Here is a 25,501-nt window from a genome sequence, read left to right as displayed (position 1 = left end):
AGATTCAAAGTTCCATTTATCTTATAAAGGATTCCGAGTTTTCAGAATAAACGCAGAAAACAAGTGGTAATCAGCTTCCAGGTCAATGTGATGATAGATTTTGTACAGAACTGTGCAAAGATACAACAGGCCATCTATATATAGTAAGTCTCTCAGGGGACAGAACTATTTGGGAAAGATATTGACATTTAGACTTTGATAGAACTTCACGATCCTAAAAATCTCTTCCAATCCTGAGATTTTTCTGAATCTAAAACATTCTGACTATTCAATTACTCAACATAGCAAGGCTAGCATTTCCAGACTTGTAACGTGAGGTGACAGTAACATTTCTGTTCTGGCTGAACTAGAGAGCTGAGCCTTAATTCAGCTTTATGTGTCTTACCACTCATTTAAACCACTCTGACCTTGTTTTTTCTCTCTACAAAAGTTGGGTAAGAGTCTATATTATGCTTATCTCTGAAGAACACAGGCTTTGGGAGTCAGACAGAACTATATTTGAATCTGGCTCTGTGAACACACTAGCTATGGGACTTTGGGTAAGTTATTCAACCTCTGTAAATTTCAGTTTTTTCATGTGCAAAATGTAGATCACAGCCACACCTACTTCCTACTTCAGAAGGTTTTTGAATTTATACATATGAAAGAGCAGAGCCTTGAATAAATTAAAACAACTACCAGGAGAATATGACAAACTCAAAATCAATCATTGAGGGGCGCCTGGGTGGCGCAGTCGGTTAAGCGTCCGACTTCAGCCAGGTCACGATCTCGCGGTCCGTGAGTTCGAGCCCCGCGTCAGGCTCTGGGCTGATGGCTCAGAGCCTGGAGCCTGTTTCCGATTCTGTGTCTCCCTCTCTCTCTCTGCCCCTCCCCCGTTCATGCTCTGTCTCTCTCTGTCCCAAAAATAAATAAACGTTGAAAAAATAAATAAATAAATAAAAATTTTAAAAAAAATCAATCATTGAGATGATTTAATATTCATCTATCAGAAACGGCTCAAACCAAAAAGGTTGTATGGAACCAAAAGCTGCAAATCTAAAAATTAGCAACAAAAAAACTGCATTTAAGGAATAGATGATACACATTTTTTTCTGATGCCACTTAAAGTTTTTAAGTGGCTAACAGAGTTCTTGGAACAAAATGCCAAGAACTCAGTGTATGTTAGCCAGTATCACAGTACGACTTGAACCCTAAAACTAGAAATCAAGGCGTCTTGAGGAGGTGATGAGAAGAGTAACTTTGCCTGAATAAGCCTCAGTCCAGTACTTGGAACAACAGGTGGCAGTAAATGGGAAAAAAGGTACTACCCCAAGTTAATAAAGGATTTTCAAAGGGTCAGAGACAATAAAATATGATACATGAATTAGCAGTGAGTTTCCCACAACTACAGATTCTAAGCACAGATGGTTTGACGTTTGCTGTAGAAGAAGCAGTAAGTTTGTACAATGACCCCTGGGCAACCAATACTGTGAAATCTTCCAAGAAATCCAAGTCAGAAGAGGGAAAATTTTTTTCATCCTACAACATTTAGAGGGAATCAAACAAATGCAATTCTGAAAAATTAAGGTTCTTTTTACGGTTTTTTATTTATTTCGAGAAAGAGCATGAGAGGGGAAGGTACAGAGAGAAGAAGAAGAAGAAGAAGAAGAAGAGAGACACAGAGAGAGAGAGAATCCCAAGCAGGCTCCACGCTGTCAGCGCAGAGCCCAATGTGGAGCTCAAACTCACCAACCGTGAGATCATGACCCCAGCCGAAATCAAGAGTCAGCGCTTAACGGACTGAGTCACCCGTGTGCCCCATCTTTTTATGTTTAAATGTGAAAAACAGATGCTGAGAATTGTGCGGTCAGTTTTTAGTTGTCTTCAGGGTATAAGAATATCTTCCATTTTATTGTTATGATGGAAGCATATGCTAAAAACACATGCATATGCAGGAAGAAGTGTGGTTTACAAGGTCAAGTAGTTTTAGGATCTTCACACAAATTTTATTGTGGACAGAAGTCAAGCAGGTTTAGTAGAGATCTGTGTTATCACATATCCACTGCATATTAATATTTTTACATGTTGGGGCACCTGAGTAGCTCAGTCTGTTAAGCGTGCAACTCTTGGTTTCAGCTCAGGTCACGAGCTCGCGGTTTGTGACTTCGAGTCCCACATCAGTCTCTGTGCCTCCGCTTGGGATTCTCTGTCTCCCTGTCTCTCTACCCCTCCCCCACTTGCTCTCTCTGTCTCTCTCTCAAAATAAATAAACTTAAAAATATTTTGGAGCACCTGGGTGGCTCAGCCGCTTAAGCATCCGACTTCAGCCCAGGTCATGATCTCACGGTTCGTGAGTTCAAGCCCCGCATCGGGCTCTGTGCTGACAGCTCGGAGCCTAGAACATGCTTCAGATTCTCTCTCACTCTGCACCTCCCCAGCTCATGCTTGCACTCTGCCTCTGTCAAAAATAAATAAACTTAAAAAAAATTTTACATTTTTATTACTCATGTAGATGGAATTGTCAATATTTTTCTCTTCGTGTTTTATCCTTATAGGTGCCTCCTTCACTTCCATCCACTACTCCCAGTCCTATCTATTTGTTTGCTTGTTAGCAAGACATTTATTGAACATTTGTATCAAGTACTGTTAGTTGCTTGCTGATAAGAACCTCATGTCGTTCCAGCCCTTACTATCATCCTAAACAGAAGATATTTAAGGCATTTCCATTTACAAGTGAGAATACTAAAGCCACATCTAGAAATCATGGCACCAGAGCTCATACTACAGTCTCAAACCACAAACACACTTACCACTGCACCGTATCGCTCAGCTTATACATAAAACTTGAAGTGAGAAGTTATTTGCCTTTTGAAAGACTCATCCACAATCTCGGATGTTTAGGGTTTGTGAAAGGATTTCAGGGTAATTTGTATTTATATGAACTGACCCACATAAATGAAGGGAAATATAAACATTAGGAAAGAGACTGAGACCTGGAATTTAAAAGAGATTGTTAAAAGATAAAATACGTAATTATTTTTGGATTTCAGTTCAAGTTCAGTGACCTGTTTTATTTGTAGTCCAGTCAGCAGGGAACAAATTTATTTGGCTAGAAGGAATACTGACACATGCACAGGAACCTTGGCTAACCTTTGAAAGAGGTATGCCTTAGTAACTAGCAAAAGAGGTCATATAAAATTCTTTGTGTCTTTGATGAATTGTTCACATAAACAGTGATTTGTTGAGCTTGTTACACACACTTACACACACACACACACACAAATATTTTAGAATTTAAAATGTTATAAAATAGGGGCACATTGGTGGCTCAATTGGTTAAGCATCTGACTTGATTTCAGCTCAAGTCATGATATCACAGTTCATAAGTTCAAGACCCACATGGAGCTCTGTGCTGACAGCATGAAGCCTGTTTGGGATTCTCTGTCTCCCTCTCTCTCTGCCCCTCCCCCGCTCACTCACGCTCTCTCTCTCAAAATAAATAAACCTTTAAAAATATGATAAAATACATTTATGTACTGAATTCTTCCACTATGATGATACTTTGATCTTACAGTTCTGTGCTATTTTTTTTTCTTTATATGTGTTGAAGCTGGTTATTAGGTATATACATATTTAGACGATAATGATGAATTGAAATTTTTAAAATCCAACAGCGGCCCTGTCAATCCCTAATGATTTTGTCTTACTGTCTGCTCTACCAGTTATTAATACAGATTTCTCTACTATGCAGAAATAGAACATTCCTATGAAACCTGTCGTAAGCCAAAATGGCAGAAAATGAAGACGCGATTGCCATTAATTTATAGGGAAAACTTTTTGAGCATTCCAGGACGCCAAAAATAACCTCTCTTAGGCTTCTTTGATGCCTTCAGGACACATCTTGCTGATAGATGCACAAAATAAATCAAGATAAAAAACAGATACTGGCAGACCCAGTTCAAAGCTGAGCTCAATGCGGACACACTGAATGTAGTTCCTTGGGAAAAATGCTCTGCTCCGGCTGGGTGCTGCCTCTGCAATGGCTTGGCTCCCTGCAAAACACACACGGAAATTCTCACGGGATTTCTGGGCTCCTCTAAGAAAGCAAAAACAGGTAACAATACATTGTCCATGAAAATGAAGTGGCAAAATGGGAACTTTCAAACAGCAGAGGTTACTTGCACAGCCACATTAACTTTCTTGGGGATTAGTATATGTTTGGCATATACTTTTTTAAAAATCCTTTTATTTTCAATTTTTCCATGTTCTTGCCTTTTATATCTCTTATAAATAGAATGCACCAGGAATTGTTTTTTAGTACAATATTACAAATGTATGTCTTTAAACAATTTAGTTTTTCTTTATTGTGAAAATTGTTATATTAGAACTGATTTATACAGCTTTTTATTTCTATTTGTCCCAATTTCCTATTTTTCTATGTTTCTTTTTCCACAATTTCTTACTCTTTATTTCTTTTTTTCTTTCTTTTTTTTTTTTTTTTTTTGGAATTGATGGACTGTTTTGACTGTTGGTATTTATTTATATCTTTGTTATAGTTGAGTTTTGCTTCCCTTATATCACTTTTTCCCTTCTATAAATTTGAAAATTATCTATTCTATTACTATCCTTTCAGTGATTATCCTAGAAATTTTATTGGGGTTTTTTAACTTAAAACCTAAAAGACAGGTGCCTGAGTGGCTCAGTGGTTAAGCGTCCAACTCTTTTTTTTTTTTTAATTTTTTTTTTCAACGTTTATTTATTTTTGGGACAGAGAGAGACAGAGCACGAACGGGGGAGGGGCAGAGAGAGAGGGAGACACAGAATCGGAAACAGGCTCCAGGCTCTGAGCCATCAGCCCAGAGCCTGACGCGGGGCTCGAACCCACGGACCGCGAGATCGTGACCTGGCTGAAGTCGGACGCTTAACCGACTGCACCACCCAGGCGCCCCAAGCGTCCAACTCTTGATCTCAGCTCAGGCCTTGAGCTGAGAGTGGTTAGTTCGAGCCCTACTTTGGGATCAGCACTGGGCATGGAGCCTACTAAAACAAAACAAACAAACAAAAACTAAAGAAAACAATGTTTCATCCCCTCACAAATGATACAAGAAGTCTTTGGCTCCAATTTTCTTCTCCACATTTTTTTCCTGTCATCATCCATGTGCCAATTCTAGATTAACTCCAGAAATTCAACAGTTATTACATTTTTAAATTTTTTTAAATGTTTATTTATTTTTGAGAGAGAGAGAGAGAAAACGAGAACAAGCAGGGGGAGGAGCAGAGAGAGACAGAGACACAGAATCTGAAGCAGGCTCCAAACCCTGAGCTGTCAGTGCAGAGCCCAATGCAGGACTCAAACCTGCGAACCACAAGCTCATGACCTGAGCAGAAGTCGGACGCTTAACCCACTGAACCACCCAGGCGCCCCAACACTGTTAGTACCTTTTACAGAGAATTTCTACTTAGATTTATGTACATGTTTACCATTTCATTTCTTTATTATTCCTCTTCATGTCTGAAATGATCTCCATGATTTTCTTTATTCTTGAATTATATTTAGAAATTACTTTATCATTTGTCCCTTGACAGTAAATTCCTGAAGTTTTTATCTGAACTATACTTATTTTACAATGGAAGAGAATTTTACTGGATATCTAATTCTGCGTTGGCAGTTACTTTCTTGCCACACTTTAGAGATATCATTTAACTAATTCTTGGCTTTCATTGCTGCTGTGGAGAAGCCAATGGGTCGTTCTCACTGCTGTTCCCGTAAAAGTGATCTACGCTTTCTTGCTGTTTTTCATATCCTCCCTCTGGTGCTCTGTTTCTCTGTAAATACCATCCAGCGTCACTTCCTGTGTTCTCTCCTGCAGGACACAGAATACACATATAAATGTTCCCATTCCATCGTTTCTATTTTTTTAACAAAATTCCATTCCTTGGAACACTCTTCCATACTTTGCAAGCTTATCTCTGTTTCATTAAAGAGGAATTCTTTAGATATATCTTCCTATTTACTAATCCGTTGTTTTTTTTTTAATTTTAGGGTGCATGAGATAACCTAGTAAGAGGGGTTTTTGTTTTGTTTTGTTCTATTTTGAGTGCAGTTGGCACACAATGTTATGTTAGTTTCAGGTGTATGACATGGTGTTTTAAATTCTATCTAATCCATTGTTTATCCCCTCTCACCTCACTTGAAACAATTGAGTTGTTACTTCAACAATAATCTTTTTTTTTTTAATTCTGTAAGTTCCACTGGGCTTTTTTATTTTTATTATTTATTTATTTATTTAATGTTTATTTTTGAGAGAGAGACAGAGACAGAGACGGAGCGTGAATGGGGAGGGGCAGAGAGAGAGAGAAAGACACAGAATCTGAAGCAGGTTGATGCCCGGGCTCGATCCCACAACCATGGGAGCTGAAATCGAGAGTCAGATGCTCAGTGGACTGAGCCACCCAGGCTCCCAACACTGAGTCTTTTTAAAAGTCAATTTGGTGGTTTTTAAAAGACCTGATTTCTGTGGCATTCTCACTTTTAAAATTGCATCCTTTACTTCTTGAAATATTCCATATATAAGTGTACTATATAACACCTCTAACCATTCCAAATTCTGTTGTCCTTGTGCTAAATCTCTTATTGCATCATTTCTTTTCTTCCACTCCCGTTTATAGCAGCACAATTGTTATCATGTTTGGAAATCTTTGTCCAAAAGTTCTTTGTTTCTTCTTAATATCTGGGAGTTCTCGGGGCACCTGGGTGGCGCAGTCGGTTAAGCGTCCGACTTCAGCCAGGTCGCGATCTCGCGGTCTGTGAGTTCGAGCCCCGCGTCAGGCTCTGGGCTGATGGGTCGGAACCTGGAGCCTGTTTCTGATTCTGTGTCTCCCTCTCTCTCTGCCCCTCCCCCGTTCATGCTCGGTCTCTCTCTGTCCCAAAAATAAATAAACGTTGAAAAAAAAATTTTTTTTAAATATCTGGGAGTTCTCGGTGCCTAAGTTGGGGAATTTTTCTTCTGGAAGGGATTTGCTTCTTCTATTCAGCATGCCTCACCCAGGAACACTTCACCTTCTCAAAGATTTGGTTCAGAGAAAAAGTCTCAGGATTTGCTTTTCCAGCTTCACTGATATTCCAGTGCCGGATGTCCCGTAGAAATGTCTCCATAAAGGTATGATTACAGGGCAACCCTTCTCCCTGACGCTTGTTGGTACAAATCTTCTGCTTTGGTTCCCTGCCCCTTCAGTTCTCTGTGTTTCCCTTACCAATTCTCTGTTTTGGCTGATTCTGATGCCAGCCACCCTGATCTTGGCTACAGGCTCTTTGCGCTTCAGCTCCAGCCGCTGAAGCTTTGACACCTGACTGCCTGGCCTCGGCCCCTCCTACTGTTTCTTTATTTGTTATTTATCAAATGGATCCAGATACCTCTCCTAACTTTTGATGCAACCAGCAATGTCTCAGAGAGTGTGTCTTATCCAATTCTTGTTGTGGCTTAAGAGGATTCTTCATTTCAGATCACAATATGCTGGTCAGCCTTGATACAGGAATGACAATAGAATTTTTGTCTGATGACTTCTCTTTCCCCAATAAAGTATGATATGATGTTATCAGCTAAGATACCCATATTATTAAAGATTAAAGTATAACATGATCAAAATGACTTGAGTGAATTTCAGTTAATTATACACTTCAGTTAACTTGAACAGATTTGGATTTAAGGAAGGAAAGAGAAGAAATATATGCATGTCATTGAAGTTGAAAAGTTAAAGTTTAAAGGAACTATAGACATTTTTTTTCCAACCCATCAACTATGAAGATGAGAACTGACGCCAAGAGGCTCATTTGATTTGCCTGAGGCCACATGATATGGTCAGAGAAAACACTAGGACCACACCCTCTATATTTAGTATTTATATTAAATCTATATTTAATAAGATCATAGAAAAACCTGAAAGATGTCTTCAACTATTCTGCTTTTCTTTGTTTGTTTCTTCCCCCTTCCAGTTGAGATGGCTATGAGAAACCAGAGTACATTGAGTGAATTCACATTGGTCTCCCTTCCTGTCATCCAGGAGCTTCAAGTCTTGCTGTTTGTCATTCTCCTGCTGGTTTATATGCTCATCATAACAGGAAACATTGTCATCATTTCCTTAATATGGACTGATAATCGTCTCCAGACACCAATGTATTTCTTCCTTAGTAATTTGTCATTTTTGGACATTTTGTTCACAACTACTATTGCCCCAAAGTTGCTAGCTTGTCTCTTAGAAAAGAAGAAAACCATATCCTTTGCTGGCTGCATCACTCAAGTTTATTTCTACTTCTTTCTGGGGACTGTGGAGTTTATCCTCCTAGCGGTGATGTCCTTTGACCGCTATGTGGCCATCTGTAACCCCCTGCGCTATACCATCATCATGAACAGTAGGGTCTGTCTCCTGCTGGTTCTGGGCTGCTGGGTGGGAGCCTTTCTCTCAGTGCTATGCCCAACTATTGTGGTGTCCAGATTGCCCTACTGTCATAGAGAAATTAGTCATTTCTTCTGTGACATTGCCCCTTTACTACAGGTGGCCTGCATTGATACCCACTTCATTGAGATGATAAACTTCCTCTTATCTTCCCTTGTGGTCCTCAGTTCACTGGTGCTCACCACCACATCGTACACCTACATCATTTCTACCATCATGCGCATCCCCTCAGCCCAAGGACGTCAGAAGGCCTTTTCCACCTGTGCTTCTCACATCACAGTCATCTCCATTGCCTATGGAAGCTCCATCTTCACGTACGTGAGGCCCAACCAGAGCCATTCACTGGATTTTGATAAAGTGACGGCTGTCCTCACTACAATGGTGACCCCTCTTCTGAATCCTTTCATTTATAGCTTGAGGAATGAAAAGGTAAAGGAAGTCTTGAAAGAGTCAGTTAGCAGGATAGTTCCACCACATTCCAAGGGAACATAACACTAAGCAATTTCAGGACATGTAAGCTATGCTTTCTCTCTATAGCACCTTGTGCCGTATGAAGACTGACACCAAAGTACAACTGAAGTCTCAGAATCTGTCAGCAGGATGATTAACCATCACACATCATCAACAGTGAAGTATGGAAAACCAGAAGGAAAAAAAAAAAAGAATTCTATGTCTGTTCAGTCTTTGAAATATTTTTCAAATAGTAACATAGGATCATGGAAACACTCCAGGCCCTGAGTCACAAGAGCTAATGTCTAATATTTGTTTAGGCACTAACTTCAATGGACTTGGGAACTTAGTTACTTAGGTTGCATGATTTCTCCAAGATACCACCTGCCCATCTGCAAAATGGTGGCAGGAATGTCTGCTCTGATTATTTTCCAGGGCACTTGTGGCTATAAAATGAGATCATTAAGGGGCACCTGGGTGGCTCAGTCGGTTAAGCGTCCGACTTTGGCTCAGGTCATGATCTCATGTTTCAAGAGTTCGAGCCCCACGTTGGGCTCTGTGCTGACTGCTTGGAGCCTGGACCCTGCTTCGGATTCTGTGTCTCCCTCTCTCTCTGCGTCTCCCCCCACTTGCACTTTGTCTCTCTCTTTCTCTCAAAAATAAATAAACATAAAAAAGAAAAAACTTAAAATAAATAAATAAAATGAGATCATCTGTACGAAAGTAATATTGTCATCACACATAGATATTGGTAAGTAGAAAGTGAGGCATTTTCACCAGCCCGCCCCCACCGAGATGCTTCTCCTTTGATGATCTTGACTAGATTAAGAGGCAAGAGTTTTAATTCTGTTAGTCAATATGGACAAAAAAAGTTTAAAAGACTGGCAAATGCAAAGACTATCAAATGTTGCTCTAGGAAGAAGGTCTATCCTGCACACGAATTAGTATTGTGCCTGCTGTGGCACTGGCAGAGTCAGGTTACCTTTATCTTTATCTGATCCCATTAAGCATTTTATTTGAATTACTAACTTTTCCTTGTTCTGACTCTAAGTTCACCAAGCACCTTTGTATCTGTTTTTGCCTTCCCATCTAGCTTGCCTAGTTGGAGAAAATACTCATGGCAAAGGTTGTCTAGCCATGAAATACTGTCTTTGTTCTTGTAAATTAATTACTATCATCTTTTTGATTAATGTGAATCTCATCTCAGATTCATTGTGATGATAAATAGAAATGTGCTGAATTTATCAACATAATATGACCCTACAAGGTATATATCTAGAAGGCAGAATCACCTTTTATTTTTATTTACTTATTTATTTGTTTGTTTATTTTAGAGAGAGCATGAGCATGGGGGGAGGAGGTGGGGGAGTGAGAGAGAGAGAAAGAAAGAGAGAACCTTACGCAGGCTCCACGCTCAACGCAGAGCCCAATTCAGGTCTCGATCCTACCACCCTGGGATCATGACCTGAGATGAAATCAGGAGTTGGACACCATCCATCCAGGCGCCCTAGAATCCCTTAGTGTTATTATCATTTCTATAACTATGTGCATAGCACAGTTCTTCAAACTTTTATATTCTGCTGGGTCTTCCCAGGTGACAAAGGACAACCGAACTCTATACCCAGCATATCCAGGAAGAGGTAGGAAGGAGAGGGTTATTAGGAAGCAAGATTACAAAGAGGGAAGTAACCATGGAAATTCAGATCTTGTTGCCTGAGAGAATAAGAAAGCCTGATTTACATCAAAGGGGGATGAGGTGTTCAACAATGAACTATAATCTTAAGAAATAAAGCAGGATTCAGCCCAAAGAAGGGAGCCCCTAACATCCAGAATGGATCTGGTGTTCACAGATATTTCTTGGTATTATTACAAACTGATGTGATACTTACAGATAAGTCATGTTTTTCTCCCATTGGACGTAAACAGTTTCACTGAACATCCATTTCATACAGGATCACTGTGCAACACAAAATACCAAACAATCCCCTGCCTTACCAAATTGAATGGCTGTTACCTCTTTACTAATTACAGCTTTACCTTACTCTGTCCCCATCCTTCTGAGAGCACTCAATCCAGAACAGGCTGCTGCTTCCATAGACCCTCCCCAAAAGTTCCCAAAGAAAGCCTAAATCCTATGATAAGTACACTTAGTGAGACATTTCACTCTCTCCACAGTTTGGGTTTTCCCTCACTGCAGTGAATGATAAACCCAATTTCTTCAACTATAGATATACTCCCGGTAGACTTTGGGGTAAGGGCAATGATGCAGAGTGGGTCATAAGGCCCTGATGAAAAGCAGAACAATCCAGTTTCCAGGATATCTGAGAAACCCAAAAATAAGAAACAGTGGACAAAAACAGTAAGATGCAAAAAGGGACCAGGAAAAGGACCAAGAATGTACCGCAGGCACTTCATCACCCAATGAGTCTAACGGTCCCTGACGAGAAGAGATAGATGATTAAATGAGACCAGAGTTAGATTTTGTTATGTCTTTGCATGCCTAAATAAAGTGTATACAAAGCTGGGTTTTGTTTACCCATAAAATTGGTTTTGTGCTGTCAGTTATCAATAATACCTATGTTATTAAATTCCTGGGTTAAAGAACTCCATTCAGGTGTTGTTCATGCGAAACATCCAAATATAAGTGAGCACAACCAGTATTCATTTATGGTTTTTGTGTCAGATGCCTATGAAGGCGTCAGGTACAGGAACACTTGCAACCCAGACAATATGCAAAACAAATGGTCCCATATACAACTGCAGACAGATCTGTCTGCGTCACACTTTGTAATCAGAAGAGCCATCTTTTCATTACATCTTCCCCAAACCCTATTTTGATTTTGATTTTTTTCCTTTGGAACAGCCCACTTTTTAAACCCTATTGTCTTTTGCTCATGGGTCCAAACCCTACACCCAAAGAGATCTGTTTGAATTCATTTATGAATCCAACTTACTAAATTGCTTTCATTCACTAGATCTCATACAATTTTGTGACAATTGGAAGGTATCATTACCTAAACTTGCCAGTTATAAAATCAGTTACTACTTCTTGAATGTCTTTTTCATTCTGTTTTCTTTTCGCCATTATCATTGGTCTAAGAGGAAGCAGACTGACAACCACCCCCAAATCCCTTGGAGAACTGTTCTTTAAACACAAGCTTATAGCCTATAAACTAAAAGGCTAAGTTGAAATTATTTATATGTTAATAATGTTTTTTCTATTTATCCACACATTTTTGACATCCTGGTAAAGATTGGATTTAAGTAGCGGTAACTGATTTCAGCCAAGTATTTAAATTTCCAGGATTTGCTTTAAGAAGACCTACATTCTATTCAGCTTACACAGTGGAGGTCTGGAGGAGGCAAAATTATGTTCACATGAGAAGTGAAATGCTTTCACTGGTATACAAAGGAAAGTCTATATAAGGTAAATATGTAAGTGTTTAGAAAAGGGATTTTCAACAATTCTGAATCTATTCATAGTTATTTTACACTTCAGAATCTCTTAAAGGCTATAAGGAAATGTCCCAAATAGTTCATGCTGATTAATCTGATATTTTAAATGACTTTTATTTTAATTGAAATACAGTTGACACACAATGTTACCTAGTTTCAAGTCTATACAAACACAATATATAATACATAAGCAAAATGTGTATTAAATGGCTTTATGTTAATGGTAAGGCTTCTGGTCAACTGTAGGCTATTAGTAGTTAACTTTTGGGGAAGTCAAAAGTTTTACATAAATTTTCAACTGTGCGGGAGGTCAGCACCCCCAACTCCCACATTGTTCAAGGGTCAACTGTCCATTGTGACATCAAAACCATAAAATATCAGGGAGGAGGTAGGGAATAAAAGGGTAGAGTTTCTGTATGTGATCAAAGTTAAGTTGTTATCAGCATCAAATAGTTGGATCTAACTATAAGACATTTTACATACACTTCATTGTAACCACCAAGCAAAAACCAACAGTGGATATCCAAAACACAAAGAGAAGGAAATCAAAGCATACCGCTATGGAAAACCATCAGTTCACAAAGTAAGACACCAAGGGAGGAAGAAAGGCATAAGGGAACCATAAAAAGCCAAAAACAGAGAAGCATGGGTGGCTCAGTCAGATGAGCGTCCTACTTCAGCTCAGGTCATGATCTCATGGTTTGTGAGTTCGAGTCCCGTGTCGGGCTCTGTGCTAACAGCTCAGAGCCTAGAGCCTGCTTCAGATTCTGTGTCTCCTCTCTCTCTGTCCCTCCCCGCTTGCAGTCTGTCTCTCACAAAAATAAATAAATGTTAAAAAATGTTTTTTAGAAAACCAAAAACAACTAATAAGATGAAAAGGAAATGAAAATAAAATTGGAAAACACCATGGCAGTTTCTTATATAGTTAAACATATACTTACCATAAAACATAGCAATTCTACTCCTAGGAATATTTCCAAGAAAAATGAAAATAAATATTCACATAAAAACATGGACCCACTGCTCAGAGGGGCTTGATTCAAAATAGACAAATACTGAAAACCACCCAAGTGTCCATCATCTGGTGACTAGGTAAACAAACTGTGATATATCTACACAATCTATATAATAGATAATCCTCCAGGAATACAAAAAAAGAAACTTGTGATACCAGAAACACATGGATTAATCTCAAAGCATCTGATTAAGTGAAGGAAAGAAACACAAAACTATACACAGTAAGACTGCATTTAGATAAAATTCTAGAAAACTCAAAATTACATTGACAGGCAATGCGTTGGTAGTTATCAGGGGCAGAGGTGGGGAGGGGAAATTTTGGCTGCAAAAGGGTGCAGGAGTGTTTCTAAGATAACGGAAATATTGTAAACCATCATAATGGCACTGGTGGCTATCTGCTGGTGAAGATGTGCCAAAACTCAACCACTGTACCCTTAAACTGGTTATTATTTGTACATCACACATCAATTGAAATATATACATAGACATAAAATCTACATAAATAATGTATGTTTGGAAAGCAACCGCAAGATTTTTGTCAATTTCATTTTATTTTTGTTGCATAATCTTTATTTTTTAAATATAATTTATTCTCATATTGGCTAACACACAGTGTGTAAAGTGTACTCTTGGGTACATTCCAATGGGTCATCGCTCTTACACCTTATTTTAATACACTACGATCATTTCAGAAAAAAAAAATGTGTTTGAAGTTTTCCAAGTTTGTAGTTCCCTGAGGTTTTAAAGCAGCTGTATAAGTTTCTCTTTAAATAAATAAAATAAACAACCAAGAGATTCTCCCAGGAGACCTTAACATTATAACAGATTTGTTACTTCAATTCTCACGTTCTGTGATTGCAGTAGTCATAATGAACCTTTTTTTATGCCATAATCCCAGGTGCCATTGTAAACCAACTCTCTGAAGGTGAACACAGAATCTCATTAACTATCAAAGTTCATATTCAATAGAGGCAGAGTAATGTTATTTTCTGGAGAGAGCAAATAAAGACGGTTACATTCACAGTCAAGTCACAAAATCCCCAATGAATGAACAGCGGTGACCTAACAAAGGGTGACAGTTCAGAGAGATGTTCCAGTGAAAGCAGATATGAATTCTCCTGACAATCAGGCCCATGAGGGTCGAATGAGTTGCCTCAAGAAATAGTGAGTTTAGCATCACTGGACGGTACCCTGGTGGAGACATTGCAGGGTATTTGGGGGCCGGCTGACTCATCCGCCTGTGGAGTTCTCTTCTGCTCTAACGTCCTGTGTTTGAATAATTCCACGTTTCTGGGTGCATCCACAGAAGAAAGAGAAATTCACTAAATAGAGAGGAAATTACATTCCTGCAACGAAAACCAAACAAAGAGACAAAAACCCAACTGAAATTTGAGAAGCTTTTGGTCACTTTTGCCAGAGATCCAAAATAGGAGTCAGAGGACCTGCTCGTGACTCGGTTGGGTGGGACTCCCCCACTCATCGCCAAACCTCACTCTCCTGCTCTTCTTGGCAAAAATGTGCTTCAGAGTCCACATTACTTGACACTCAGAGGAATACCTGAGATGGAGACAACTGGACGTGTAGCATGAAAGATTAAATGATAATATACCACTTGGATTCATCCTGGTGTAAGTCAGGATTTAAATTTTTCTGTGGAAATACAAAAAAGAACTGAAAAAAAACTGATACAAGTTACTAAAAAGGACTGTTTTCCATTCAGAGGAAGATGGATGGAACACTTCAGCAAACAGCGAATAACCATTTGGTGTGGTTCTGAAAGGGCGGTTAAGTACCACGTGGGAAAACAGACTCAGGCTAAGACTGAGATTTACACAGAATCCAACACTGAAGCAATAACAGAATTTAAAGAAAAACGAATGGGATGCAGGAGGAAAAACACACCCAGATTTCTAGTTTGTTAACATACTTGAATGGAGAAAATACCAACTGTGCGACAATCCGCGTGATGTAAGTATCCTATAATATGCAATTATCCGTATTTATGTTAAGCAGTTTGGGTCTCACTACGTTTGTTTACATGTATATTTGACGAATTAAAGTGTAATTACTGCTTTCCCAAAACTTCTACTGTCAGCAGACGTCAAGTATTAGAGCTCTACCCTAAGTCTGAAGATGAAAGTTTTTAATGTACTTCAGTTACAATCAAACTTTGTCACATTTTACTGACAGCAGCAAAGATCCCCAATTATCTCTCACCCTCATTCCCCACTACATCTTAGTTCTTTTCTGTTTCTGCTTCCCTATCCCTATGTTCTTAACAAACATGTACTGAATGCCAAGTATATAAACATTACTGGGCTGGGCCCTAGCTGAGGATCAGAACCTGGAGTGTCATCATCCTCACGTTAGAGAGAAAACAGTCAAGACAGGGTACTTACGAGTGTCATTAAAGGCCACTCACTCAAGTGGCCACAAGAGAAAAAAGTAAACCACACAGGTTTTCTGACTGAAAATCTGCTATGATTTTTCCATTAGTCCACATTTATCTCACTAAATCTGGCATCTTGAAACATGCAAATATGCAATTCAATACCATTTTTTAGGATCCACAAATGGTAATGAAGAAAAAAATCTCCCCTCCACCAATGAAAGCCTTAAGTTGGCAAACTTATAATTAAATTATTAGACACAGATGGTCTAATCCACACCCATTTCCCCTCAGACATGATGGGCTCTGGAGAGCACAGAGGTCATCTAGAGAAGACCAACTTGGCTTCTAGAGAAGCCGAGTTCTTTTCCACTATCATGAACTGAAGAGACTCCCCAAAGGAGAGCAATGCTACAGCTTTAGTTCATCTCAGAGAAGTTTATTTGACCCTTATTCAGCAGAACAGAAAGCTCTCCATGCCCCTTTCTTCCATTCCTATATGACCCAATGACAACCACGGCAACGAGCAATTCTATTTGTGTCCAACCCTCCCAGATTCTTGTTATTAAAACCTGGCATGGTGTTTTTGAAGATCCCAAACTGTCTGACTCTTACAATACCAGACAGGAATCAAGCTCCCATCAGGCTCATCAAAGACTACAGAGGCAAGAAGGAAAGCGGTGACGTACAGATGTTGTGAAACAATTGGCTAGATGAATGGAAGGAACAATGGAGTAGATGACAGGCAGTTCGTGAGAATGCACATCAGTGTGTCTTAACACCCGCTCATCTCTGGTGTTGTCAGTAAGGAGGGTGGGAAGGGAGAAATGAAGGGAATTTCAAAGCACTTCTACTTGTACACATACCATGCTCTATTCTGTCTTTGCATTAGACCTTAGTAACATTAACACATGTCCACCCAGATATGGTTATGCCTTCTTGTGCTGTAGAAATCAGTCTGGAAGTTTGTTACCTGGATGCAGCAGCAGTTGGGGAGGGAAAAATATTATCGTATTAGTGGTGGAAACACACCGGCTGGTACCAAGACCTTATTTCAATAGATCAGACCCTTTAAGGTCCTGTGATTACTTAAAAGCAGTTTGGTCTTGTGCTCGCTTCGGCAGCACATATACTAAAATTGGAACGATACAGAGAAGATTAGCATGGCCCCTGCGCAAGGATGACACGCAAATTCGTGAAGCGTTCCATATAAAAAAAAAAAAAAAAAAAAAAAAAATAAAAGCAGTTTGGTCTTGAAATAAATGAATGGTGAATACAAATAATGAGCAACTACAAGGACCAGAAAAGTCACAGAAAACTTTTCAAATGGAAATCCACTCCCCCCAAAAAAGTCTTTAAGGCAAAGGAAGACTCCTAGGAATTACTTTTCAGAGAGAGAGTGCCTGAGGAAAAAGACCTTCTTTCAAGAGGAACTCAGTGGGTTCCAAACCTAGAGACAACCTAGCTCAGTTAATAAATTGGTCATTTTCACATAAAACTAAAGGATTAGCTACAAAATAAAACACCAAAAGGCAGAGCTTCACTGAAGGGTACAGACATGCAGTACATGTTCAGCAAACCTGAGCCATATTCCAAGATGAGCATTGCAAACTCCATCATCATTCTTTCACTACTGTTAACAAGCTGATTGTTCAAATTGCTGAAAAGAATGTGAGGTATAAGAGACCTATTTAAGACAACCTGTAAGAATTCCCAGTCAAGGAATGGAAGGGAAAAGCTTTGGTATTCTTTTGGATCCTGCCATACACATGGCATTGCAGGGAACAAAAAAGAAACACACTGATCATTTTCCCAGTAGAGGTTTTTCAAATGTCTGAAATAGGTTATGCAAATGATGAACCATATATCATGCAACTACTTGTTCTTTAACAGTGTAGACATCAAAACCTTTATATCAGTATAAGAAATAAAAACAAAGAAAGCAATGCAGCCTTATGGAGATCAATTATTATCACATCAGAACAACTCAGGGACAACCAAAGATCACCTTAAGACTCATGCGATACCAATCACAAATGTGAGGAGAGACCAAGACAGGTTCTCTTTCATATGATACTCTTGGTCAGTTTCATAGTTTCTGCTCCTTTATGTAGATGATACCTGAAGGGTTGAAATGACTTGGAGAAAAGTAACTCAACTTTCCTTAACATTCCCTTTTACCATTTTGCAAATGGACTGACGGGATTCTCAGTTAAGGATTCTCTCTTCTCAAGCACAGAACTTAGCCAGGGAAACGGTAGATCAGGAAAAATGAAAGAGAGAAGGGAAGGAGCACGGGGTCCAAGAGACGACCATGGAGAAAATGTCATTCAACCAAAAATGTTAAATGTGAGAATACCAAGGTTAGAAGATGTCATGTAACTTATCCAAGGTTCTATATTAGAGTGAGTGGCAGGATGAAATCACTCTGACACTTCATTCAAAGCTTTTACTACTTTACATTTATCACTGATACTGAGAGTTGAAAACTCATTTAAGCTGATTTTCATTTCCATAATTTTTTTTCAGAGAAGCGCTGCCCACTAAGTATTGCATGCCATGGATATGCAAAATCAGACCACAGTGACTGAATTCACCCTGACTGCCTTCCCTGTTATCCGGAAGCTTCAGATCTCTCTCTTTGTGGTCCTCTTGTTTATTTACATGTTAACTCTCACAGGAAACATTGTCATCATGTCCCTAATATGGGCTGATAATCGCCTCCAAACCCCAATGTACTTCTTCCTCAGTAATTTGTCATTTCTGGACATTTTATACACTACCTCAGTTACCCCAAAGCTATTAGCTTGTCTTCTAGAGGACAGGAAGACCATATCTTTTGCTGGCTGCATGATTCAAATATACTTCTTCTTTTTCTTGGGGACAGTGGAGTTTATCCTCCTAGCGGTGATGTCCTTTGACCGCTACGTGGCCATCTGTAACCCCCTGCGCTATACCATCATCATGAACAGCAACGTCTGTCTCCTGCTGGTTCTGGGATGCTGGGTAGGAGCCTTCTTCTCAGTGCTGTGCCCAATTATTGTGGTGTCCAGACTGCCCTACTGTTATAAAGAAATCAGTCATTTTTTCTGTGACATTGCCCCTCTGCTACAGGTGGCCTGCATAGACACTCATTTCATTGAGATGATAAACTTCTTCTTATCTTCCCTCGTCCTCCTGACCTCGCTGGTACTCACCATTGTGTCTTACACCTACATCATTTCTACCATTTTGCACATCCCCTCAGCCCAAGGACGTCAGAAGGCATTTTCCACCTGTGCTTCTCACATCACGGTCGTCTCCATTGCCTATGGGAGCAACATCTTCATGTATGTGAGGCCCAGCCAGAGCCGTTCACTGGATTTTGACAAAGTGACTGCTGTCATGACTGTAATGGTGACCCCTCTTCTGAACCCTTTCATTTACAGTCTGAGAAATGAAAAGGTAAAAGAAGTTTTGAGAGAAGCAATCAACAAAATTATATCCTTATTACACAAGAGAACCTGAACGTTCGTTTGCTAAGAATGGCTTTTTTTTTCAACTCTTGGACTCTGTGGAGAAAAGCATGCTTGAAGACCATAAAATCACAGATTTGTGGGAAGATATAAAAAGGCTTCATGTCACATCAGATACAAAGTATTGTAGTCAAGGTGCAGAGCAGACAATTCGAGCATAGAGAAAATAATATGTTTGAGCCCTTTTTGGGAAATTCATGCACAGGATAACATAAATTAATGACAAATACTTATGTCAAAAATCTGAAATTTAAGCCTGGCTCTATTCTTTTTTTATCCCGTGAAACTTAGCCTATCTGAACCTTAGTTTACCTATCGGTAAAGTAGGAAATAGTTTATGCTTTTCCTTCCTCTTTTTTTTTTACTTTTTACTGTAGGCTTAACCAAGATAGCCTAAGGAAACCAAACACAGGTAAATATAAAATAATGCTCCCTCTCGGTATTTAAGATGATGAAAGATGATTGGCTTCATTCTTGACAGCTAAATACTATAGAAAAATATAGTAGGAGTAGTAATACAAAAATAAGGAAGAGCTGTAACATATCCCAGGGTTTCTATAGTGTGCCTAAATAGGAACTTATGTATTGATATACATGGAATTTATAAGAATATATATTATAACTCCTCTCAGTTCAAAATCCACATTCCTGGAAAGAGGATGCAATTGGCCCAATCGAAGTGAGATGTCCTCCCCTGATTCGGTTCTTTGTAAGAGGAAAGATTGGCAAAGAGTTACATTGCCTTCTGTTCTTACCATCACTGAACAGGTACTATGGGACAAGTACTCTGAAAGACAGTGTAAATATAGGAATAAGACAATAAGCATCTGTAAGATCAAAATAGGTTATGACTGGAGTGGTCATTAACCTTCCAGCTGCATGAACAATGACTGACACCTTAAGAATTGACGTGACTCTATCTTGGGAAAACAGGCAGAGAAAGTGCTGCCTTAAGGATGGATTCAGAATGTCATACAGGAACACCATCCATCCTAAGAGATTGCGGCAAACAAATGTCTAAAGATCAGAAGAAACTAGAACAATATCACCAGGAATGAAGCACTCATATAACGATCTGCTATGCACTCATTACCAGACACTAAATGAGATAGGATTTAGAAGGTTACTATATTAGCTTCCTAATGCTGCCATAACAAAGCTAGCGGCTTAAAATAACACAGATTTATCATCTGACTGTTCGGTGGGTCACAAGTTCAATACAAGCCTCCCCAGCCCAAATTCAGCAGGCTGCGTTCCTTCCCAGGGGCTCTAGGGGAAAATCCATTCCCTATCCATCCGACTTGTAGACAGAATTCCCTTCCTCGAAGCTGTGGGACCAAGGTCCTGTTTTCTTGCTTGCTGGCTATCACCCAAGGGCCGTTCCCAGTTTCTAGAAGATGCTTCAGTCCTTGACTCATGGCCCCCCTTCCTCTACCTTCAAAGCCAACAATAGCAGGACATGTACCTCTCAAGTTTCAAATCTCTCCTTCTTCCATCTCCCCTATGACTTGGCTGACAAAGTTCTCCACTTTTAAGGACTCATTGGATAGGAGTGGGCCCACCCTAATATCCAGAATAATATCACCAACTCAAGGTCCTTTTCTTGCATTACATTTACAAAATCCTTTCTGCCAAGTAAAGTAACATATTCACAGATTCTGGGAATTAGGACATGAGTATCTTTAGGTGTCATTATTCTGCTTGCCAGCATTATGTTGCTAGTGGTCATGATCCAAGAAAGGAAAAATAAAGAACAGAGCACAGTAGGATTTTTTTAAAGCCAATATTAAATCCTAAACTCTCTCATTGTCATCACTTAAAACCAGAAGTATTTATAAACCCCAGATAATGACAGACTAGAAAAAAAATCAGCAAAATATCTGGGCAATGCATATTTTAAATTAACCATGTTTGTTTTTCTTTAAATTATTGTTAGGCAGAGATGATATAGTGTCCCTTTGTGCTGCTTTCCTGTATTTCATGAGTTCCCATGTTACTCAATACCCCTATTCTAGTATCATTAATACAGAAAAGAGAAACTGGAGTGCATAAGGGAAATGAAGCATAATTTTGGTCCCCACCTGAGGCTGGCCCCAGGTTGGCCAGGCTTGCAACTGCAAATATAAAAAGACTTCATAAACTCTGAAAAATAACATAAATATACTGTTTTACTTTGATGTTGATTATTATTCTTATGATCAACACTTCTTTAATGTTTATTTATTTTGAGAGAGAGAGAGAGAGAGAGAGCATCCGATGCGGGGGGTTGGGGGGACAGAGAAAGAGGGAGAGAGAGAATCCCAAGCAGACTCACCACTGTCAGCACAAAGACTGATACAGGGTCCAATCCCACAAACTGTGAGATCATGACCTGAGCCAAAACCAGAGTTGGACACTTAACCAACTGAGCCACCCAAGCACCCCATGTTCAATATTGTTATAAGAGAGGATAATAATAGCAGTTTCTACATTGATTCTAATAAGTTAAGTTAGCACAAAGATGACTGAGAAGTAGTCTAGTTTAAAACTTAGTGATAGTTTAAGAGTTTGGATTGACAGTCAATGTCAGTTTGAGATAATTGTTTCTTGTCGGGTAACTGAATGTTTTCTTTTACTGTCTAATATTAGTTGAATTTATGGTTGTTTGCGTTAGTTTTGGCTCAAGATCTGTCCCAAATTTTGGGACCCCTGTAAAGTCCCTTACTTTTCCCATATTCAACCATGACAAGGCATTTTACCTTTTTCAATATGAGAGAAGGAGGAGGAATAGACCAAAAGAGCCAGTAGAAAATTCAAAGCACATCCACTTGCTGGATAAGCTAGATAACTTCCTCCAACTATGGATGAAGGGCATCCCAACCAGGAAAACACTGTCAAATGTAATGAGTTTAATGAATTCACTGATCCTTCCACTTGCCAGGTAATTCTCACGTGCTCCTTCTTCCTGACTCAATTGTAATACAGTATTCAGTAACAACAACTTTGAACATACACCTCAATCACATCACAAGAATGCGATAAAACATACCAAATTATTGTCATCGGTAGTCAAGAGTTTAGCTAAGCTACTCCGTTTGGCACCCATTTGGCCAACCATTTGGCCAACCAGCACCCATTTGGCCAACCCATTTGGCCAAGCAGGCTGCTGTGACTTTAAACTGACACTAGTCCCCTCATGCAAGCACACGCCCTAGATAGCAGTCTGCAGTCACAGACATAGGTCACTTTCTGACACGGCCTCCCCCATGGTTCTTGTGCTCAACCATCTTCCCCATCCACCAGCACCTTCCCTTTATGCGCCCCTTCAATAAGGCCCCAGTGCAACTTACCAACACTCACTCTTTTGGTTACAATTGACCAATGTGGCTTTAGCCCGGGAACCCCAAAGCCCTCCAGGTTCTAATGAAGGCATATGCCCCGGGTGATTCCTCTCTGTCTGCATTCTGCCTCCAAGAGAAGCCCCCCCAAGGTATGCCAGGTGCCTCCTCCAAGACCTGTGAGTAATAAACTCTATCATAACTCCTCTTGTGGTCTGTTCGACTGCAGCTCACCCTCGGCAGGCACCCTCTTCTCCACTTAAGAAATGTTAACTTGACAAATTAATAACAGGGGGGTACAACCACAGATGAGTGTTTGCTTCATTCTTGAAATATACTAAAATGTGTGTGTGTGTTGCTTGTGTGTGTGTGTACATGTGGTACATTTCAGAGGTATGTATTTTGTCTGATATCTTTAAAAACTCTTTATTAAAAACAATTATTCATCATCTAGAATTGCTGGCTTATCCCAAGGATGTTCTTTAACGTTAACAAGGGATTCATTCAGTAGCACACTTTCTTTTTTTAATGTTTTATTTATTTATTATTTATTTATTTTTGAGAAAGACAGAGAGACAGAGAGACAGAGAGAGTGAGCGTAAGTGGGAAAGGGGAAGAGAGAGAGGGAAACAGAATCTGAAGCAGGCTCCAGGCTCCGAGCTATCAGCACAGAGCCCCACACAGGACTCAAACTCATGAACCGTGAGATCGTGACCTGAGCCAAAGTCAGACTCTTAACCTACTGAGCCACCCTCGGGCCCCAAGATGCTTTCTGATTTTCAGCATTTGGCACTAAATAAGGCTCCTCTTTTTAAAATATGATAATGTCAAAAATAATAATGTGTAAGTTCTTTCTGGTTACAAAATTTATAGTGATGAATAGTTTTTTATTTTTTTTTTTTAATTTTTTTTTCAACGTTTATTTATTTTGGGGACAGAGAGAGACAGAGCATGAACGGGGGAGGGGCAGAGAGAGAGGGAGACACAGAATCCGAAACAGGCTCCAGGCTCTGAGCCATTAGCCCAGAGCCTGACGCGGGGCTCGAACTCACGGACCGCGAGATCGTGACCTGGCTGAAGTCGGACGCTTAACCGACTGCGCCACCCAGGCGCCGCAATGAATAGTTTTTTAAATCTTACCTTCTTTTAGGTTTTTTAGCCATTCTGAGCACAGACCTTGAAAAGAAACGACCATCATATAACCATGTAATATTGGGTTTTTTTGTTTATTTTCTTTAATGTTCATTTATTTAGTTTTGAAAGAGAGAGACAGAGACCAAAAGCAGAGGAGATGCGGAGAGAGAGGGAGACACAGAATCTGAAGCAGGCTCCAGGCTCTGAGCTGTCAGCACAGAGCCTGACACGGGGCCCAAACCCACAGACCATAAGATCATGACCTGAGCTTAAGTTGGACGCTTGACCAACTGAGCCACCCAGGCTCCCCAACCATCAATTATTGTAAAAAAGAGCAACTTGAAATAACACGATAAATAAGAGAACACTATATATGACCAGTAGATAAAATATCAAGTTATTCTATTGCTATTAATAATTATATAGTCTCATCATGTGCTGAAATGCATGCATACGCCCTCCTGACGTAGAACTGAATTCAGAGTCCTCGCCTAACTTTAGGAGAGTATATAAAAAGTGCAGTGTATCATTTCACTTGTGTAGGCAAACACGTCTCATCCCATGTAGGCCACAGAGAATACGGCTGATTTGGGCAAGGCTATATTCTGCATGAATCCTGAAAATTAGTTTCCCCTCATTAGTACTTACTTTACTGCGTTCATTCCATTAAATCCAAGAAAGAGGTTATTCTGCTATGGTTATAGCAATGAATTAAGAGGTGGAAATGAAATGATAAAAAACAAGAAACAGCTTGGTGGAAAAAGTTGTCTGGGATTGCTAGACCCTGGCATACCGTATACCCTCACTGCCCCCTTTTCTTGAGTAGGTAATACAAGCTATAGCAACTTGTCCCTGTATTCTCTTGTCATGCAGGGGCAAACTGCAAATCAATGATAAAAGGTGACTAAACAAAATCTCCTAGGCTTGAAGTAAATAATGTTAAATCATCTTTTTATTTAAAATGGTATTTCAGGGCACCTGGGTGGATCAGTGGGTTGAGCGTCTGACTTCAGCTCAGGTCATGGTCTCATGGCTTGTGGGCTCAAGCCCTGCGTCGGGCTCTATGCTGACAGCTCAGAGCCCGGAGCCTGCTTCGGATTCCGTGTCTTCCTCTCTCTCCCTGCCCCTCCCCTGCTCATGTTCTGTCTAAATTTGTCTCTCAAAGATAAACTTTAAAAGAAATTTTTTTACTGATATTTCAAAGGGAAGTATGAAATATTTTAAATTGAGTGAAAGAATTTAAATGTGAAAGAATGAAAATATAACACAGCTAATTACTGCCTGTGGCATAATTTCCACATTTAAATTCATTTATCAACAATTTTTCATAAACTTTAAAATAAAACAACTGAACATTAAACTCAACAGAATAGGAAAAGAGGGATAGAACAAATAAACAACAACAAAAAAGTGGAAATTATAAAGATAATTTCAGATATAAATGAAATAGGACTTTATAAATGACAACAACAACAACAAAAACCCACAAACCAAAACCCAGTTCTGAGAAAAGCTTTCTAACATAAGTACACCCCTGTCAAGATTTATCAGTGGTAGAGAGAGAGTAAAGGGAGAAAAGATAAAAAAATAAATGAAATATAGAATAAAAAGTAGAAAATACAGATACAAGCATGGAATAAATTTTAAAACCCAGATGAGTTTTAAATAAAGATATTAAAACCTGAGATTCAATACACGAATTCCCAAAAGAATACAAAATGTCAAAAGGTGTACTGAGAGAAATAGAAAACATAAACAGGCAAATTAGCGTTTATGTATATTAAAATAAT

General features: G+C 39.4%; 2 protein-coding genes, 1 long non-coding RNA gene and 1 other non-coding gene across 4 annotated transcripts; 3 read left to right on the top strand and 1 right to left on the bottom strand.

Moving 5' to 3' along the window:
- Positions 1 to 208: 208 nt before the first annotated feature.
- LOC121035264 (uncharacterized) lies at positions 209 to 21,854 on the bottom strand. The gene is made up of 3 exons (XR_005792831.1): positions 21,757 to 21,854; positions 11,856 to 11,860; positions 209 to 233 (listed from the first exon to the last, which is right to left on the bottom strand). It is a non-coding gene; the product is annotated as an uncharacterized LOC121035264 (long non-coding RNA).
- LOC121035261 (olfactory receptor 6M1-like) lies at positions 7,978 to 8,925 on the top strand. The gene has a single exon (XM_040482793.1). It carries the CDS (start codon positions 7,978 to 7,980, stop codon positions 8,923 to 8,925), a length of 948 nt encoding a protein of 315 aa, XP_040338727.1.
- LOC121035681 (U6 spliceosomal RNA) lies at positions 16,854 to 16,960 on the top strand. The gene has a single exon (XR_005793021.1). It is a non-coding gene; the product is annotated as a U6 spliceosomal RNA (small nuclear RNA).
- Positions 18,305 to 19,252, top strand: LOC121035262 (olfactory receptor 6M1-like). Its single transcript, XM_040482794.1, has one exon. The coding sequence runs from the start codon at positions 18,305 to 18,307 to the stop codon at positions 19,250 to 19,252; it is 948 nt and encodes a 315-aa protein (XP_040338728.1).
- Positions 21,855 to 25,501: the final 3,647 nt, after the last annotated feature.

This window comes from Herpailurus yagouaroundi, unplaced genomic scaffold (assembly GCF_014898765.1).
Source record: "Herpailurus yagouaroundi ecotype Mexico unplaced genomic scaffold, PumYag 161, whole genome shotgun sequence".
Classification (NCBI taxonomy): Eukaryota; Metazoa; Chordata; class Mammalia; order Carnivora; family Felidae; genus Herpailurus; species Herpailurus yagouaroundi.
This window is presented reverse-complemented; position numbering and strand designations above follow the sequence as displayed.

Coding starts and splice junctions, on each gene's coding strand:
- LOC121035261 (XM_040482793.1), top strand. CDS start 7,978: ATGGCTATGAGAAACCAGAGTACATTGAGTGAATTCACATTGGTCTCC.
- LOC121035262 (XM_040482794.1), top strand. CDS start 18,305: ATGGATATGCAAAATCAGACCACAGTGACTGAATTCACCCTGACTGCC.